This window comes from Haplochromis burtoni, unplaced genomic scaffold, assembly GCF_018398535.1.
Source record: "Haplochromis burtoni strain Fernald_Lab_line unplaced genomic scaffold, NCSU_Asbu1 Contig_68, whole genome shotgun sequence".
Taxonomy (NCBI): domain Eukaryota; kingdom Metazoa; phylum Chordata; class Actinopteri; order Cichliformes; family Cichlidae; genus Haplochromis; species Haplochromis burtoni.
This window is the reverse complement of record NW_024582429.1, coordinates 598,905-618,418: the sequence shown is the minus strand read 5'-3', so window position 1 is coordinate 618,418 and position 19,514 is coordinate 598,905. Positions and strand designations below refer to the sequence as shown.

The 19,514-nt window shown below is 41.1% G+C and overlaps 1 protein-coding gene across 1 annotated transcript; it reads right to left on the bottom strand.

The window, feature by feature from the left end:
* Positions 1–1,628: 1,628 nt before the first annotated feature.
* On the bottom strand, positions 1,629–19,421 carry elac2 (elaC ribonuclease Z 2). Its single transcript, XM_005924175.3, has 24 exons — positions 18,747–19,421; positions 16,211–16,261; positions 16,047–16,117; positions 14,747–14,811; positions 14,586–14,643; positions 14,447–14,515; positions 14,240–14,344; positions 13,862–13,917; positions 13,708–13,766; positions 13,363–13,435; positions 13,170–13,282; positions 12,108–12,206; positions 11,887–12,025; positions 11,571–11,656; positions 11,135–11,256; positions 9,860–9,956; positions 8,090–8,228; positions 7,967–8,005; positions 7,622–7,731; positions 5,442–5,541; positions 5,233–5,353; positions 4,686–4,764; positions 4,208–4,352; positions 1,629–2,066 (listed from the first exon to the last, which is right to left on the bottom strand). The coding sequence occupies exons 1-24, from the start codon at positions 19,067–19,069 to the stop codon at positions 1,824–1,826; spliced, it is 2,562 nt and encodes an 853-aa protein (XP_005924237.1). The 5' UTR covers positions 19,070–19,421; the 3' UTR covers positions 1,629–1,823.
* Positions 19,422–19,514: the final 93 nt, after the last annotated feature.

The following is a 19,514-nucleotide window of genomic DNA, read 5'->3' as shown; positions in this document are numbered from 1 at the left end:
GCCTCTAAATGGACTCAGAAGGCTCAGGAGCAATGCATCTTCATCTCACTGCTTCACACTCCAGAAAATAGGCTAATCGCAGACCCACCGCTCAAGTCACTAATCTCCGAAAACTCACAATTACTTCATGGTTCTGGCAACTGTCTAATGAAAGAGGAGGGGATCCTTTTAGGAAGTTCATCTGTTCTAACTGTTGCCTTGAATTTAGAGCAAAATCACAAGTGATGGAAATGTTGACAATTTTAACCTAGACACAAAGGTAAAACTGTCATACAAGAAAAAGGGTTGCGGGAGAACAAGGCAGTGGTAAATGTCTTCTCGGAGGGCAAGTTCGCTGTAATTGAAAGGTCAGACCTCTGAAACCAAAGTTCATTCATGCCTGCAGACTGTATGCGCCTCGTGTCATACGTCAAATCAAAAGGCAACTTTTAAAAAAGCCAAACTACAGTTTCATAGTGAGCCAGCACCTTTAGTGTAGTTTCTAACAATGCACCCGACCCTTCTGGTGTCTCAGTACTTTTCCTCATTTTCCTCTGCTGTGAGCAGAGGAGATTCCTGCAGCCGCCCCTCCCTCCAGCGGCAAAAGATAATAGCCCATCTCTTCATGAGGCTTATTACCATGATTTTTCCTTTAGGCCACAGTAACAGGTACCTCGAAGCTCTGATGGCTCACTGAAGCCCCCATGTGGACCTGTGTGGAAATATTCAACATACCCCTCGTAAAGTATCCTGGTATCTTATTAATTTTCAAACATCATCTGATGCTGAAAGAATGGATTTCTTTGTTAAAGCCTTTCTAATCATTTCTATTACATTGTACTGTTCATTGATCCCCAGCTTCTCCAATCAGCCTTTTGAAGTGTTCTTGGGCAAGACACCGAACATCTGCACCTTTTGGCATTTCAGTGTGTGATAAATGACTTCAACAGGAGTAAAAGTGCAGTATGACTGTGGCTTGTTCATAAATCAAATTATTCAGTAAAAGACCAGAAAAAATAAGCTGCGGCAAGATGTGAAAACATTAGAAAAATGAACTTCTTCTGGTGAATTCCTTAAAGCCACAGATCACATAAAGGATGGAAACTGCTACAGTGACAGCATCCACTGTATTTTGGAGGGTTAGCATAGTTACTTTGACCATATGCTACCATAAGTAGCACAGCACATCAGATGTGATCCAGAGACACTGATAAGCTCCAGGTGCCCACGTCAGCACACCTGTTTATCAACATGGCCACACCCCTCCCTACAGAATCCAGCTGGATGAGTTGTTATGAAGGGGAAACGCTCCACAGAGACTGAGCCTGTTACTGCAGCAGCATGTAAATACAATTTGTTAATGCCTGGCAGTTTTAACATGGGCATCCACGGGGATTGACTCTGTTTTGGTATCAGCTTCCATTTTGACATTAAAGTAACTATAATGTATGCAAATTACACTTTAGCTTCATTTTTCAGCTCTGGATGTTGCCACAAATTAGCTTCAGCTGAACAGACTATAGAGATTTGTTGCTATTTTTATGCGAATGTAACTAAATTTAAACTATTTTTATTCTAAAAGTTTAGAAAGTCTGGATTTAGACGTCAAGTAAAATGGCACCCAGCAGGAAACAGATTACAAATCACTGTTGAAGGACACATGGCGAGCTTTGCTTTATTCCGTTTAACAAAGATCTGCACAGTTAATGCAACAAGCGCATTTTCTTTAATCAGACCACACAAGTCAAATAAAAATCTCCAGCTCATTTAAATAAAATAACTCAAGATGGATTCATCTAGTCTTTCTTTTTTTTCAAAACTCATGTTTAAATGAAAGAGAGGAATCAGCTGGTTTTCAGCCTCTTCGTTTCTACGTGTGCTGCCGTTTCCTCCTGGTTTCTTTTAGCACCTCTGCCGACGTCCGGCGCTCCCGTCTTATGCTCGCTGGTCACTTCAGAGCTGCTTCCTCTTGGATATCTCATCTCCCTCCTCTCCCTCCTCTCCTCCATCTCGCCGAGCTCCTCGGCAAACAGGGTTTTCAGTGCAGGAATGAGTTTGGGGATGATTTTGGAGTCATCTAAACGAATCTGTGAGTAGACGAAATAAAGGAAATTGCCACAATATTTAAATGAAAGCATTCAGAACCATTCCATTTAGACTTTTTTTTTTTTTACCATTTAGCTCTTTTTATCCTTATTTATACTCTTTACAGTAAATGTTTTATATACAGTATAATTTCCTTGTTATTCTTGTATAAATGTTTGTTGTTGGTAGTTTATGTTACAAAAAATGGAAAATCTTGTCTTGGAAGTTGCAGCAATCCCCATCCAACTACTAGCATTTCTGCTAACATTTAGATTAAGAAACAGCTGAAAAACCGTTTCTAAATGTGCCTTTAACTGGAGATATTTCATCAAACTTAAATACTAATTTGTCATTTCTCATGCTTTGGTTTAGTCTTACTGGTAATGTATGCTGTCTTACAATCACTAATGAGCAAGGCTGAGAAGCCAGAAGTTTATCATGTCAGTCATACATAGGGAGAAAGTACTCAGCCTCCACTAAGGTCCAGGTTTAGTCCCAGCTTCCTGTTTTTACATACATGTTTTGTTAATACTGTGCTCCCTCGTTAATTGCGGGAGTTATGTTCTAAAAATAACCCGCAAAGTAGTCAGCTTTATTTTTTACAATTATTACAGATGCTTTAAGGCTGTAAAACCTCTCACTACACACTTTTCTCAGACAGCCGTGAACATTTTCACACTCAAAGTTTGTTTTTTAGGATTTTTTGATCTATAAATAAGCGCCGGTTTTATCATAAAGCCCGCGGCATTTCCACACATAACCAGAGTCACATAATCTTTTTGGGCCTTGACTCCTGGGGCTTTGGCTTCGTCCTGAATTATAAAGGTGCGAGAGGGCGTTCGTTTCCAAAATAAGCCTGCCTCAGCCATACTGAAAACTTGTTCAGGCTTATATCTCCCTTCCTTGATGATCGCTTTAAATTTGTTGTTCACCTATGCCTCTGCTCTAGAGGTATCCACAGAGGCGGTGCATGCAGTCAAACACTTCTAAGTCCAAAGCACTTCTGAAATTTGTCAAACCAGCCCTTGCTGGCATTAAAAGCACTCGTCGATGGCCTGGACTCCGCAGCATCCTGCTCCTCGCTGTCAGCTCAAGTTTCATAAAGCTTTTTAGCTTTGATGCGGATGATGTTGGTATCCAGCGTAATGTTCTTTTTTTATGTAAATGTGACAAGCTGAACGCATTCTGTACTGTACAGGAGACATGACATGGAGGAGACTGATTGACATGCTCTACAGCCAATTAGGATGCAGAACACAATGCGCTGTTAAAAAAGAAAAACAAAAGCATGCAAAATTGTGCACAAAAAAAATCTGCAAAACTGGGAGGCCGCGAAAGGTGAACCGCGTTATAGTGAGGGACCACCGTACTGAATAAAGAGATTAATCCTGTCCGGACACAATGTTGTTCTTTAATTTTCTTATTTAGACGGACAGGAAAAAATCAGATGAAGCAAAATGTAAAAAACAAGATGCTGATACTTTTGAAAGTATCTAAAGATATTAAAGTTACATATTACAGTCACCATGAACTTTAAAGTGGAGTTGAAGGAGATGCCAAGCAGATGATATAGTAGGTAAAGTTAATTAGCAAAGAAAATCAGTCCATGACTGCCGATCTCTGCCAAGCAAACATGAAGGCAGGGCTCATCATAGAGGAAAGCCGAGGAACTAAGCTCCACTAAAATGTAGAGATGTCCTTAAAACCTTAAAAAATGTTATTTCTAAAAGTATTAATATACTATTGTCTGAAGTTCTTGCTCTTGTTGTATATAAATGTGCAAAACCTTCTCTAGGAACGCATAAATGGACCCTGCTGCTGAAGCTGTGGATGAATTGGAGAAAAGATGGTTCATTTCTGAAAGCAGAGCCGAGAAATTTCAACTGAAGCTCGGCTGAAATGAAACGAGTCGAACTTTCCAAGTTTAACTCCATGGGGACCCCTGTCTGCAACACTATAGCATTAAAACTTTCAGGATTGCGTGATCATTAAGAGAGCCTCCATCTGCACACGTCTGTGGACCATGTTTCACACAGTGTCCCCGTGATGCCTTCAAGTGCAACAGGATATCTGGAAACCAGCTGTCAAATCCAGTGAGACATTATTTGTCAAAGAAATCAGACACAGCTGCACTGAGACTTACTCTCATGTGGTCGAAGGATATTCCCACCCTGTCGTTGAAGTCTTCGCTGAAGAGAGGGATCTTAGCGTAGCGCTGGCTGAAGTGGTTGAGCATGATGAAGTCGGCGTTCATCTTCATGCCGATACCGATGGCCTGGGAGGTTGTACTGTGAGAAAAGATCAGTCATAAAGTCACAGATTTACGTCGCTCTTCGATGGGAACGTTGTTTTCTAAAGACATAAAAACGCGCTTTTGTGAAGACAGACGCTCACAGTGGCGCCGTAAAAAAGGAACAAAAATCAATGTCAATATGTGCGGAGAATGAAGAGATTTAACAATGCACTCAGAACATAACGGCTGCCTCAATCAGCAAGTGAAGAGAACTCTTTGCTAGCTGACACGGAGCTCCACCTGCTCGTTTTTCCTCCTCCAACATTTCCTTCGTTTCCATTAAATCACCTTAAAGTACCTGCAGAGCCACACAGTTTGTTTCACTCACCTATGCCTTTTCTCTACAGCTTCCTCCTCTAGCTCGTCCTCCAGCGTGGCCTCGTGGATTAGTAAGGTCGCATTTTTTCCTGGGTTAAAAAAAGAAAGAATGAGATTGAGAAGCCCAAATCAGAGGGAAGCACTTAGAGCTTCTTCCCGTCCCACAGGAAATCAATCAGGTGGTCAGCGTGATCAAGAATCCGCATGCCCTGTTTGTCCGGTGAGCTGAGCCATCTATAATGAACAGACTTGGGAAACACTGGCTGTCTCTGGGAGGCTTTGCTTGGACAGAATCCAGTCAAGCAATTTAAGAAGAGTCAATGAAGAGGGATCCCAGAGGAACCATTAGAAGAGGCTGCCAGCTACAAGAGTGATTGAGAGCATTAAGAAATATCGGATAAATTATTCAAAACAACCCGTGTAGTCGAGCTAGAGTCAAGATGACCTTATATGAATCACTGTAATATCGAAAGCGGACGCTCAATTTGCTATTATGTGCTTCTGCCTAGATACACTTGGGTGACGTATGGACTTTAATCAGTCTGAGTAGGACTAACCGATGTGTACGAATGCGTCGCAGGGCATGGTGTCTCCAGAAAAGGCCAGCTTCCAGCCTGCCTGGTGAGTGAAGCTGCAGGCAAAGGCATTCTTGCAGTGACGCACTAAACATGTGTGGAACTGTGAGACACACAGGAATAAAACGATGAGTCACTTTAAAAAGGCTTCAATAAATAAACAAACACGTGACGTTCAAACGGCTGCTGACCCGCTGCAGGTTGTTCTTCTTCAGCATCGCTTGGATGAATGACTTCGTCCTCTGTTTGGGAACCTCGACGGTGTCACACAGAAATTTATTGGGGATGAGGCTGAAAAACAAATCAAACATCCTTCAGAGAAACGACGCACTGAAACTGACCGTTTCACCTTTAAGCACAGACAAGTGCGTGCATGATTAGTGTGAAGGGTGTCTTCACTAAATACAGAAACTGATATCACAAGGACCTGGTGCAGGAAATTAACAGAGAGACGACTTACATTAAGTTAATTCCAGTGGTCTAATGTAACATAAAACCAAAGTGCAGTTCCTGTTTTGGCCACTTGAGACTGCCTCCAAAAGCAAGCCAATCCCCATAGACTCCCATGTTAAAGGCCAACATTTAGTTGGTCATGTTTGCAGTCTGCAAATGTGTTTTTGCTTCTATGGACGAGTTTCTCCCTTCATAGCAAATCTACAAGAATTCATTTGGATTCCTGAGCCGACTGATTGGTCCCAACACAGGCAGCTCTACACCTCTCCGACATGTTTTTAACTGTTGGTGCCTTTAAGAATTATATGATTTAAAAAAAACAACAAACAAACAAACAAACAAACAAACAAACAAACAAACAAAACAGGCTTGTAGGTTTTTCTGATGTCTGATCTAACTGCCAAGGATCTCTTACCCAAATATGTAAATAACTACACGATGACAGCCAAAACACAGCTGATGATGATTCGAAACCAGTGAGCACAGTGTCTATGCTCATCTGTTATCCTGTTCATGGTTTCAGTCAATGCAACTTAAAGGCTGAAAGACCTCCTGCTGCTATAGTTCTAGTAATTTAGTTTACTGAGTTACTCCATAAGCATTTCTCAAAACTCGTATTTTCTATGTCATATATTTCTATAAAGTAAAAAAAACAACAACATACTTGGAAATTTAACTGTACAAGTGGATTCTTCAATTACAGACCTGCCCTTTTTCAATTTTTAAACTCAAATAAAACAGAAATTCTCATCACTGGTTCAGGGAAGCTCCAGGTATTCAGTCTTCCCTAAGCCCTTTATCCATTCATGACATCACCTGTTAGAACCGTTAGTTTAGTCTGACCTTTGAGAAACATTTAAAGAAGATCAGACAGTCCTTTGTTCTTTATTCTGTGTTTCTTATAATACTGGTTTTGATATGTGCAGCACAAATAAACATCATTATTATTATTAATGATATGTTGTTAAGTATTTAATAGTAGTCTATGACAGTGTTTCCCAACCACTGTGCCACGGCACATAGGTGTGTCGTGGAAGATTATCTGGTTCCACCTGGTTAGTACTCTAAACGACCAGCCTGAGTAACAGGCAGAGCAGTTACATTCTCTTCCACTAGAGGGCAGTACAACTACCTGCTCTAATTAAATGGGTTGCCAAGTGCCAGTAAAACAGAAGAAAACGAAGAAGAAATGACATAATAGTCAAGCTGCGAGTTAGATAACGCAGCGCGTAACAGCAATAGATACATATTTGAAAATAAAAGTATCCAGTCTGACCTGGTCCTGGAGAAAACTGACCCAGATGAAGGCCCTAGCATGATTAGTGGTCAGAAGAAAGCAAAAGAAGTATACTGCGGACAATATACCGCTATACCTGGTGCGCAGGGGAAAATGATCAATATGCGTTTTGTGACATTTGTGTTTGTTGGTGTGACGTGTGATCTTTCTGATGTGAAACATGTGCCGTGGCTCCAAAAGGTTGGGAAACACTGGTCTATGAAACATCAACGACAGGAATTAGCTCCCCAAACGTACTGCATGTAATTACATGATTTATATAGTTTAGGAATCTTTCCAGCTACTCTGAACAGCTCAAACACTTTTCAACCAATCAGAAGAAACAAAATTAAAACCCCTGAAAGTTGCTGATAACATAACGCCAACTGTATTTGTCAAAAATACACCAAACAGACTTCTTTCTTTGCCCAGTACACACAAATAATGTAGTGCAAGTGGTATAATATACATAAATGCAATTGTGCTTTGGTTTTACTATTAATTTCACATTATTATAAATGCAAAGACACAATGAAACTGTTCAGTAACAGCAAAAACAGTTCAGCTTAACTAATCCAGTACTCATAAAGCATGAAGGTGGAGTGTGCCCTAATGAGTTAAGATGTTTTTGTGTCCACATACTTGATGTGACTGAGAATCTCCTCGCAGTAGTCGTGGTACTGGTTGAGCCAGGTCATGATCTGAACCGGAGCAACCAGGAAGATCGGGCTAAATGGCTTTCCCAAAGTTGCCTGGAGGTATAGATGTGACACAAACCCCTGAATGTCATTATTTGGGATCCTTACACAAAACAAGGAGGTAGTATAAATGTTAAATGGCCTGTATTATCTTTACACATCCAGTCATCCATCCATTCACACACACATTCACACAGTATATATCAGAGGTTTCTATTTTTAACCAACCTTTCATGTCTTGAGTTTTCACTTCAATCCAGAAAAAAGAAACAGTATTTCAAATACTCACCAGCGCCCTTTCTCTCTGGTACAGCAGCTTCACCAGCCCCTGAAACAAAAAGAACACAACGAGAGTAAGTCGAGCAGTCTAACTTTGTTTTTACAAGTTAAAACCTGATGCACGGCTGCTTACTGTGTGATGGTCAGCATGCAGGTGTGAGATGAAGACCGTGGCGATCTTGGACAAAGCGTCATCGACGTCGTCCCCGTAGTGTCTGCAGAGCTGACCAAAGGTTCCCTCTCCACAGTCCAGCAGCAAAGACTGACTCGGGCTTCATGCGAGTACAAACAAACATGTGAAACACGCCCAGACAAACATTAAACTGCAAACAGTGGGTGAGTACAGCCTTCTCAGCACACACGCATCATTATTCATTACAGGACGCCTTTATAGGTTTTTACAAATTTACATTAAGAAATCATTTTAATCAGTTTTTAAGCCTCTTAAAATTGACTAGAGACAGTGAAGCACTGTTCAAACACTACTGAGGATACATGGGGAATACATCAGGTGTATACAACGATGAAAACACCTGCCAGGATGCAGCAGCAGATTCCTGCAGCTGAATGAGATACTGTCTAAAACTGATTTTTTAAAAATGGAACATTTGAACCTAATTTACATCACAGATAAGACTTTGTTATTCTTATTTGGACCAAACACAGTGGTAACTCAGTGCACTGAAAAATGATGCAATAACAACATGGCTTAAAGATTTAGGTTTTAAATATATTTAATTTAGGCCATTATTCAGGTCTATTCCCTTCATGACCACCAGGGGAAGCAAAAAACATTGATTATCTGGCAACTTTCAGGAGAGCGATGTTCTTTACGGTGGTGTGCTGGAAGAAGAAGATACATATGGAGAAAAGCCACTTTCTAAGCTGTTTTAGAGCATCTTGTAGTTTATGTGCTAATCCTTTCATGTTCTCCGTCACCTCCACCTTTCCACCCACTCAAAAATCGCTTAATTCCCACTTTGGACATCAAACATCTTTGATCTCTGTGGGAATACCTCCCACCTCTCTGTGTTTAAATACCACCACACATACTGTAAGATGCAATGACCTTTCCTAAGCTAAACACAAAAGAATAATAAAATACTGAGAGATCATCTGAAGTCAGATGTAATGTCTTGAGTTTGGATGGTGGAGGAGGATGCACAGATGGCTGTCTATGAATCTAAATGTCAGAATAGCAGTGAGCTTTAATGAAAGGATCAGAGTGATGACTACAGAATGACTTTGACAGGGTGGGAAAAGTGGAATTGATTAAAAAAAGAAGACCAGAAGTCACCCAAACTCCCCAGGAAAGCAGTGAGACGTGAGAACAAAGAACTGAGGCAACAGCTTCAATTTAAAATTCAGCCCTTTTGTTATCTACGGCAGCATACTATTGCCAATATGAAACAAAAAGAAACTTGTGCAATATCTAGTCTAGGTTTAGGTCATATACTGCATTAGGTGCTTGGAGACACAGTGAATAATATCCTCTGTACTGCAGATAAAAGCTTCAGTCTGTGGAAACAATGAGACGCTCTCAGACGGCCGGGCTGTTCGTTGACAACAGATATTTGATTGTACAAGTCAGACTCACTTTTCACTGAGAGCCAAAAGTTTTAAATGTGTTTGAGTCATTTTAGCAGTTCCTCTGTAACACGGAGTCAAACATGAACATCAATTAAGGATCTCACAGGATTAAGAGACGATCGAAGCTTCTCTTTGGCTTCCTGTTTTGACCGACCAAAATAAAAGCAACATATGCAATCTCATTAAAATGTTGGTTCTTGATAAAAAGATGATTTTCATCTTTCTTACGTAATAATCTTGAAATTCTAAATCAATTTTGATTTCAATGTTGACACCAGCGGTGAGCTACACTGCCTGTCCTGAGAGACGTTACCTGATATTAACTAAAGTGCCGCTGACATTCCTAATCTTCATCGGAAGAGCTGACCCAGTTCCCAAGAAAACCACCTCTGGGTATTTTCCTCCTTGACCTGCAACAAAAACAACACAACCATACATGCACGATGAGTGAGGTCGACAAACAAAAACACATTACTAATGCAACTGAGAGAAAGAAGCACACCGGGGGAATACTTCGGGATCTAAAAAAGGTGTTGGATGATCAGACGGTGCTTTTAAGTAAATTAGACAGGTATGGCATCAGAAGCTTGCCTATCACTGGCTAATTCAATATTTGGATGACAGGTATCAGTATGCACATATAAATAATACAGATTCTGGTTTATTAAAAGGTAACTTGTGGGGTGCCACAGGGTTCACTTCTTGGACCACTATTGTTTACATTACATAAGTCAATGGAGTGCATTTATCCAAAGCAGTGTTTGGATACTCTGGAAAGTAAACTACTGACTGGTTTGAGTCTAACAAATGATCTCCTCACCTTGGAAAAACTAAATGTATTAAAATCGGAAAACCGCTCATTAAATAACCAAAGAAAAAGTTACGTTAAAACTGCCATAATCCTTCAAGCAAAATGTTTTCCAGTTAGTGTTAATAACAAATTAACCTGGAAATTAAATATAAAGTATCAAACAAAAGGTCTAAACTACAACACTGTTTTAATTTGAAGACTTCTTATGCCAAAAATCACTAAGCATTTTATATTATTGACTTGCTGCTCCATGTATGACTGTATAGAGTTGTGAGGAAACACAAGCCAAACATCAACTCGATCTTTTTACTCCCAAAACTAAATATGAGTGATTACAAAGAAAACCTACTGAGAGTCAACAAATCCATAATTTATTGGATTAAACTCACTGAAATCCAAACATAATATTTATGAGCTGTTTAAAATGAGGAATAATAAAAACAAATTTAATTAAAACTTGTTTTTAAATTACAGCATAGAAATAACATGATTACTCAGGATTGTGCTAAATGTATAGTGTGATGGTCTCGACACAGTTCATCCATATCCATCTTTTATTTCAATCTGAAGCTAAAATTGCAGTCGATTTAATTCTCCTTACATTCTGACTGTTGTACTACATAAGCTGTAGCTTCAAGCTACACTCTTTCAGTTGTTCATATTTTTTGTGATATTAATGAACTTAATAAAGATAAAGACAAAAATAGGGCACTGTAGATAGACCATGCTTGAGTGAATCCAACACTTTTTGGGCGGGTGCTAGTTGCCATAACTGACCGGAAAGCTCTGCAGAGCCAGCGGAGCAAATCTTCCTGCACTTGTCCACTTCTGCCAGAAAGTTTGGGACCTCAGAAGCTTCTTTCACAAACTCCTCAGAGTTGCAGGAGGGGATGGCATCTCTAACAAATGAGACAAGAGTGAAAAAGACACACACCACTGCCTGCAAAAACACTGCTGGGGAAAAAGCAGTGGGTTTTTTTGCCTCCCCCTACATCTGACCTTGATGCGCCTCTACAGTACTTGACAGAAACAATGTAGGAAAAAAAAAAAAAATAAAACCCTGACACTTGTAAGATGAGGTTAAAAAAAGACGAGGAGAGAAGAAAGCAGTTGAGAGGGTCTGGTCCAGCGCAGATCGTTTTCTATGACAAGCCGGCGCTCGGAGCTGCAAAGTAACGATGGCTAAATTGGAGGGATTGAAGGACAAACTAACCTTTGCCACTCCATTACAGGTCTGAGCTGGAACTTGAGCAGACACTCCGCTCTGACGTTCGGGACGTGTAAGGCCGCCTGAGGCTCCTACAGGAAACCAAAAAATAAGAGTTTTTTGATGTTTTCTTACATGCAGTTTGGGAGCTGCGCTTCTCACTCTCAGTGTATAAAACAATGTGCTTTTTCAGCACAGTACAAGTAGAGTTTAAATGCATGCAGGGATTAGTCTATTGTAAAAGGTGTAAGGTCAAACTTCCCCGTTTGAAAGGGAACGTTGCACTGAACACCGAAATGTTTCATCTGTCCATCAGCCTTGCCTTTGTTTTGTAAGCTTTCAGTTGTGGGAAGATTTCTGGGTGGATCATGTTGAGCTGGGCCTGAATCTTGTGACTTCTGATGTTGTGGATCGTGCACGCGTGTTCATTAAGGATCAGGTGTTCTGTCGTAGATGGAAACCTGCAGAAACACAAACCACTGAGTGCTCGGTGGACAAAATGCTGTGGCAAAAAGTTTTCAGACAGAGAGAGAAACTGCAAACCTCTCCATCCACTTCTTGTATTGGTCTGTTTTCAAAACAGACTCTGGAGTCATGTGGACCACCAACGCAGCAGGGTCCTCTGTCCCACCTGTCTGGTATCTGGAGGGGGTGACAACCTCAACTTTAGACACTTCTGGAGAATATTTATAAGAACCACACTTCCTGCCACAGCACAGAAAGAAGCACAGGGTCAAACTTACACACAATAACTGGTTATCGTTGTCAAGTTAAACACCGCACAGGCACTAAATGCACGAAGGCTACAGTAGCACCGTTTCATCACGTGTGGCAGTGTTGCTTCGCTAAACTATTTTCATCTAAGTGCGTCATGTGCACATATCAGGTCTTCCAGAGCAAGAAAACTGCAAATTGTGACTCTTTGACTCTACGTAGCCTGATGTGGGGGAATTAGTTTCTACCAGGATACAGTTTCCTTTAATTCAAAAAAAGAAAAGTTTCAAGGTCCTACAAGCTCTCATGTTATCAGGTTTTTTGTAGAACTGAGTTAATCTGAACAGGACACTTTTATGACATCATGATAACTAAGAGGGGAAAAAAAGACATCATATCAAAACTTTATGACCTATTTAAAAGTTTATAACATGAGATAAACGAACAAGACAACGACCTGCAAACTGAAATCTCAGTTTTATGAGTTTGTACCATAGCTCACACTAATACACTGACTCATTAATGCATCTCCTGTCAAGTTAAATCTTTATGATAAATATACATCAGATATATGAACTGAAGGAACTTCTCCAATGCTAATTCTGCTTGGTCTGTATCCAGGAAAACACCATTATGTTGCAAATGAATGAAGATAAATCAGCACATTAATAAATTAATTTAAAAAAATCATAGATCAACTTGTTTTGCACTGGAAAAGACAAATAGTTAAACTATCCACTAGAAAGAAAAACCGCAAACACCTAAATGTTAAAACCCAAAACATTTTTGATCACTTTCATCATTTGTTTTATCTGAGAACAGCATGATTTTATTAAAATAATAATTATAATAGCGCTGGGAAAAAAATGTGACTGGCAGCTAAACTATTACCTTCCCAGCTGCTGATTGGTGCAAAGAGCTCCAAGAAATTCTTCAGACGGACACTCGACCATAATAAAGACTGGTCCTGGATCAGTAGGAGTGCAGACCTGCTCGGGTCGGATCTGAAAACCAGCAGCGACAGAAATGTGAGCAAGTCCAGCTTAGAGCTGCAGCCTGAATGAAAAGAAAACAGAGTCTTCACCTCTTTTCCTTCATGCACGATACTTTTCCCGTCTTTCAGAGCTGCAATGATGGGACCAATAGCAGCTGTGCCCCTTAAAGGAGGAAAGATCAGGAAACAGTTCAAATCAGACTGAAAATGAAGCAAAACTAAAACTAATATTTTGCATCTTTTTTTTTTACTGCAAAGCTTTTTATAGACAAGAATTGTTTCATGTAAAGTATAATTTGTGCACACCAGTATCTGCCAAATCCTCAGCCAACTGAGTACAAAGCTTTTAAACATTAGGAAAACAAAAAGTCCACATTGATAAGACAACTGGACCTCATGTTAACTTGGAAAGAACATAACAGTGATTCCACTTACACGGGCAGCCCAAGCTCTTTGGCTTGAGCAACTAAGAAGTTGCCCTTCTTTGGGTGAAGCTGTAAAAGTGTCAGACAGGTAAAAAGCAAACTGTCAGATACAATAAGCTTCAATTTGCACGTCACAGGATGGACGTATTTTCACGGCGTCCTACCTTGCAGGCAAAGGCAACCACCAGAGAGGAATCTCTCGCTGCTGTTCGTCTTTCACCTAAAATTTGAAGTGATTGTTGCACTCAGTTTGTTCATTTTATTACCAAAGACACGCAGCCACAGTCGGCCTATTACACTTTTATTCACACCTCAGTCCTGACAGAAGACGGCATGAAGCCTAAAGCTTAAGATCCCACATTGTAGCTACGCTTAAAATTATTTCCAAATCTGATGACGCCGATTTATTTTAAATGATTATTAATAATTTTTAAATTTGATTTTGTGCTGGCTTTGTTTTATTTCAATGCTCCAACCTCAGGTGGTCAAATGAATCTTATCTGTATGATACTGCATGTCTAGTCTAGCCTGCTCTGACTCACCTGGATCGTCTGCACTGCTAACGTCGGCTTTCTGTGGAGTCGCCTGAGTGGGGCTGTTCCTGCCCGACCTGTGGGAGCGATTTCTGTCATTGTCCCTCGACTTTGCTGCAGAGACGACGGCATAAAAAAAAAAAAAAGATTAGATGACAAACAAACTCCTTCCTGAGGTTAAGGAATAAAAAAATAATAATCAGGAAACAAACCCACCGAATATCGGCACCTGATAAACCGTCATGGTGTCATCGGAGTACGTCTCCTCAGTGTACGGTCGGACCGCTGGGACGACACAGTGAATATCACACAGACGTAACACAAGAATAATGCATTTGTCTCAAGTTCAACATACACAGCTTGATGTCCTCCAGTGGTCCAGAGAAAGACTTGATGGCATTCAGATAATTCTCCTGTGATTAGAAAAAAAAAAAGGAAGAGAGCAGATGTAAAGTGAATCCTTTCACATTAAAAGCTCCTCAAGGCGTGTTTGCACTGTTTGATCCAGCTTCTCACCAGCTGTGGAGGTCCAGAGAGAACACACTCAGGGACGCCGGTGTCCTTCAAGGTTAATATCATCCCTGCAACGAGACGAGACACAGATGAATATTATTATTACAGAACAAAGAGATATAAGAATATTTAATATACTGAAATTAACCAAAATCAAATAGCTATTCTGTGTAATGGCTCTACTTATACAGAATATAGACATAAATCATCTAAGGGTACACGAATATTCTTTTCATATAAAACTGAAAATAACAAGTTAAAAAAAAAAATTAAAAATTGACCTGTACATTCAGAAATTATTTCAAATTTTGTGCAATTAACAATCAAAGTAAAGCAGGTCACGTTTAAAGGGTCATATTCTGCTCTTTTCTATGTTTTATTCTTGAACTGTGCATATATAATTCCAACCACCGTAATAAATCTCGGCTACAAGAGCTGTAGTTTATTCCAGGTCTTCGTGTGGGAGTCAGTCAATTTTCAAAGCCTTCACTTCTGCAACCAGCGTGGGTTTAAGGCAAATGATTAAGACGCAACCAGTGGAAACAAAAGGAGGTCTCTTCATGTTTAAAGGGATTAAGGGTTCATGCCTTTGTCCAGGTGTCAAAGGGATGAACCTGCTGTGCTGGAGGTTTCTTCCTGTTAAAAGGGAGTTTTTCCTTCCCACTGTCACCAAAGTGCTTGCATGAGGTTGTATGATTGTTGGATTTTTCTCTGCATGTATTATTGCAGGGTCTGCCTTACAATATAAAGTGCCTTGAGGCGAGTATTGTTGTGATTTGGTGCTGTATACATTGAATTGAATCCCACAGTTGCCAAGTACTTGCCCATAAGGGGCCGTGACATTGTTGCAGTTCCTAAAGTTTTCATCTTAAAATATAAAACACCTTGAGACGACTGTTCTTGTGAGCTGTTGCTGCATAAATCAAACTGAGCTGCAACAGCACGAAGCACAAAATTCTGCAGGTTGAGGTGAGAGGCAGACCTCCGCCTGGGTTGGATTGTTATTTCAGTGTATTTGGCTCCATCCACAGTTATGAAACTGTCCTCAGCTTCAACTGGCATTTTCATGAATGCATATATTTTACAAAATATGTCACTAATCAAGTTGTGCTTTTAGAACCTCCCTGTTGTAAATAATGCAGAAAGACACAAACTGATGAATACTGGTGATGAAAACATTTTATTTCCATTAATGCTGAATATTACTGTCATGTATGTGACTTCAGCTCTGTAATATATACCTGGTGTTAGTGTGGAGCACCAGTGTGATGACAGGGATTAACATGAACCTGTGTTCACTGACCTGACAAGCCTCCCACGTTCTCCCAGCTCAGTCTGGTCAGGAAGATGTTGTCCAAGCGAGCAGCTTTCAGCCTGCCACAGGAAAACATGACGATCATGTTCATGCTGTTTTTAAACCACCAGACAGACTGAAATCTTAACGCTGCTGTGGCATCACCAGCTTACTTGTGTTCCTGCATGAGCCTCTGCGTTCCTTCACCACAGTTGAACAGGTACCTGCAGCAGAGAGAGGTTTGTTTTGCATAGGTGTATTTCAGAAAGCGTTGGGCGAGCTGCGATCAGAACCTCTGAATTACACCAGGCGATTGGTCTCAGGATTTTAAGGGCAAGAAAGATTATTATCATGATCACTCCTGTTGCTGCATTATGCTGCACAGATTGTGTCAAAGTTCTTATTTTTCGTTTTATGCCAAACTGTCCAAAAGCATCTTATTATCATGTTGAGAAGCCTTTTCTTCAAACACCTCCAAGCTGCGTAAAAGTAGGTGTGTGTGCTGCTGAGGACCTGAGTAAGTGCAGTCAAAGGTTTAAAGTTAGTTTTTGCTATCAGAGGTTACCATAAACTAACTACAGCCTGCTCCACATACACTCACACTGGGACACTTACTAATATCAATGCATTTCCAGCTTTGTCAAATCAAAACAGTCCCAAACCGTTACCCTTACCTGCACCTAACTTTAACCCTCAAACAGGTCTTTGAAAGGGAGTGAAAAGTTCTAAAATATCATCACTGAGCCAGATACTGTATTTGAAATTACAGGAGCTGCGTGAGAAACCAGGGATGTCCCATGCTGATTGGCTAAAGACTTGGCTAACCCTCATCAAGGAGGACACTGTGGAGAAACATCTTTCTGCCTCCAGTAATAACCACAACAGACATGTTTAGCCTCAAAACCAGTCAGCAAAATGTGTCCGGAGGTCACCGAACAAAGGGAGCGCCCCACTCCCCCTGCCAAAGGCAGGTTTAATGTTCTATGTTCATCTTTTATCCAGTCTATGAGAAGGTCAGTGATTGCCTTTGTGGTTCTAGCGTCTGATCTGAGGCTGTTTTGGACACTTGGATGCTGGATGAGATCTCAAAGAAGTCTGTCAGGCAGACCTGGAAACCCAAATGAGTACTGAGGAGGCACCTGACCACACGGTCTTTTTTAAGGTTATTTAATAGAAAAACAGAATATAGCACTCATAAATCACCAACGGCCAGTTTGCGGCCATCATCAACTACAGGTAGACGACACCTGCCTGCTATGGTGACGCCTCCCCTCCCTCCTGCTCAGAATGACGTGTTGGTGAGGAAATCATCTCGACCTTGGCTAACGTGAGAAAAACCCCTTGCAGAGTTAACCCACGGAAAGCTGCTAGTCCAGATAACATTCCTGGGAGAGTACTCAGAGAATGTGCAGAGCACCGTAGATCTTGCCCTCAACCACCTGGATGATAAAGACACATATGTACAACACCTGATTGGAAAACTGAGCCTACAGGGCCTGAAAACCTCCCTCTGCAAATGGATCCTGGACTTTCTGACGGAGAGACCTCAGACAGTTCGGATCGGTAAAAGCATCTCCAACACCACCGCACTGAGCACTGGAGGGCTGTGCGCTCAGCCCACTACTGTTCACGCTGCTGACTCACGACTGTGCAGCAATGCACAATTCGAACCACATCATCAAGTTTGCAGATGACATGACTGTGGTGGGTCTCATCAGCAAGAACGACAAATCAGCATACAGAGAGGAGGTGCAACAGCTAATGGACTGGTGTAGAGTCAACAGCCTGTCTCTGAACGTGGACAAAACAAAAGAGATGATTGATGACTTCAGGAGAGCACAGAGAGATCACTGTCCACTTAACACTGATGGATCATCTGTGGAGGTCGTCATTGTTGCACTTTTCTATCGCACTATTTTGTGTCTTATCGTTCTGTTCTGTCTGGTGTTGCACTGTTTGTTGGGGGGGGTTGTTGCACACTTGCACTTGTGTGCAAACCCCCCCCCCGTTGATTGTCTGTTATATGTAGCACCACGGTCTTGGAGGAACGCTGTCTCATTTCACTGTGTACTGTACCACTGCACATGGTTAGAATGACAATAAAGCCACTTGACTTGATAAATATACACTGATTAGTGTGTATTCATGTCTTCCAACAAACTGATGCAATCTCATAAACTTACAATTAATCCATTAAATACAAATGGTCTGTGGGAGCCATGTCTGACCTCACAAATGCACTTCTGAAAGACTGGTCAGAAATTCCTATAAACACTCCAAAACCTGTGGAAAGCCTTCCCAGAAGAATTGAAGCTGCTACCGCTGCAAATGTTGGGCTGACATTAGCTTAAACCCTAAGGATTAAGAATGGGATGACACTCAAGTTCGTTTAGGTGCGAAGGCGAATAAAGTTTGAAGTAAAGGATGTCTCATTTTGTTAAACACCTGTCTCGACTCCTCTCCTGAGGAGAACTAAGATATGAGGTGAGGACTCGAGGACCCACAACCTGTGAAATACCAGAAGTGAAAAGTGTAGCTTTCTCTGCATCACTGCAGTAAAGTGGAGCCCAGGATCGCTTTGACCTGCTGTTAATGCCTGCTATTTTTGCAAGTGTGCTTACAGTGGGGTACATTAAAAAGTCAAGTTTTTTCTAACATACAACAGCACAAAAAATGTGCTCCAAAGTGCCTTCAGACGGTTTGAAGTACCTGTTGAACTCGGAGAATACGTAAACTGACGCAGCATTATCTCTGCTTCCAGCTCCGACCACCTGCAGGTACACAGTGGACGGTCCGTGGACGTCTCCTCGCTTGCTGCGGTTCTCTTTGGTTTTCACTCTGCGCAGCGGCTCCTTCTGCTTGGCTTTCTTCGGTAAATTGTTTTTGTTGTTAGTGGTAGTGGTGGCCATGGTCCGAAAAAGCTGAAAAACAGACCGATGGAGAGAAGAATCGCAGCGGACAGGAGCAGGGAGAGTCCTGCCGTTCACAAACAGCGACGTGAAGTGCCAGAGCCTCACATGGAGCCTGTTCATGCTAATAGTCTCCCGCAGTCATTCAAACCACAGCGTACCGATTAATCACATGTAAACGCGCTGAGTTAGTCTTACTTAAACATTACTGTCTTCTTTCTGATCGATTAATTGCCCCACAGACGGTCTCCGCTCATTCCACAAGGGCTACCAAGTTGGTTGACACCGTATATGACACATGTGACAACTTTTTCCGGCATCTAGTGATGACGTTGTCCGTTCTTTATGCCGATTGGCTTCCGAGATTGTTTGGCAGAGATGTGGACCAATCAGAGCGGGGTTTTCAGAGACAGAGGCGGGAACAGAGCCTCTTCTTGAAGATGTGCTTAACGTAAACAAAGTACTTCAAAATAAAACGCCTAAACGTTAAATTACACATGGTTAGCTCTTTAAAAACCGAAAATTATATATAAAAAAACCCAAAACAGAATCACTAAATTTAGTGCAT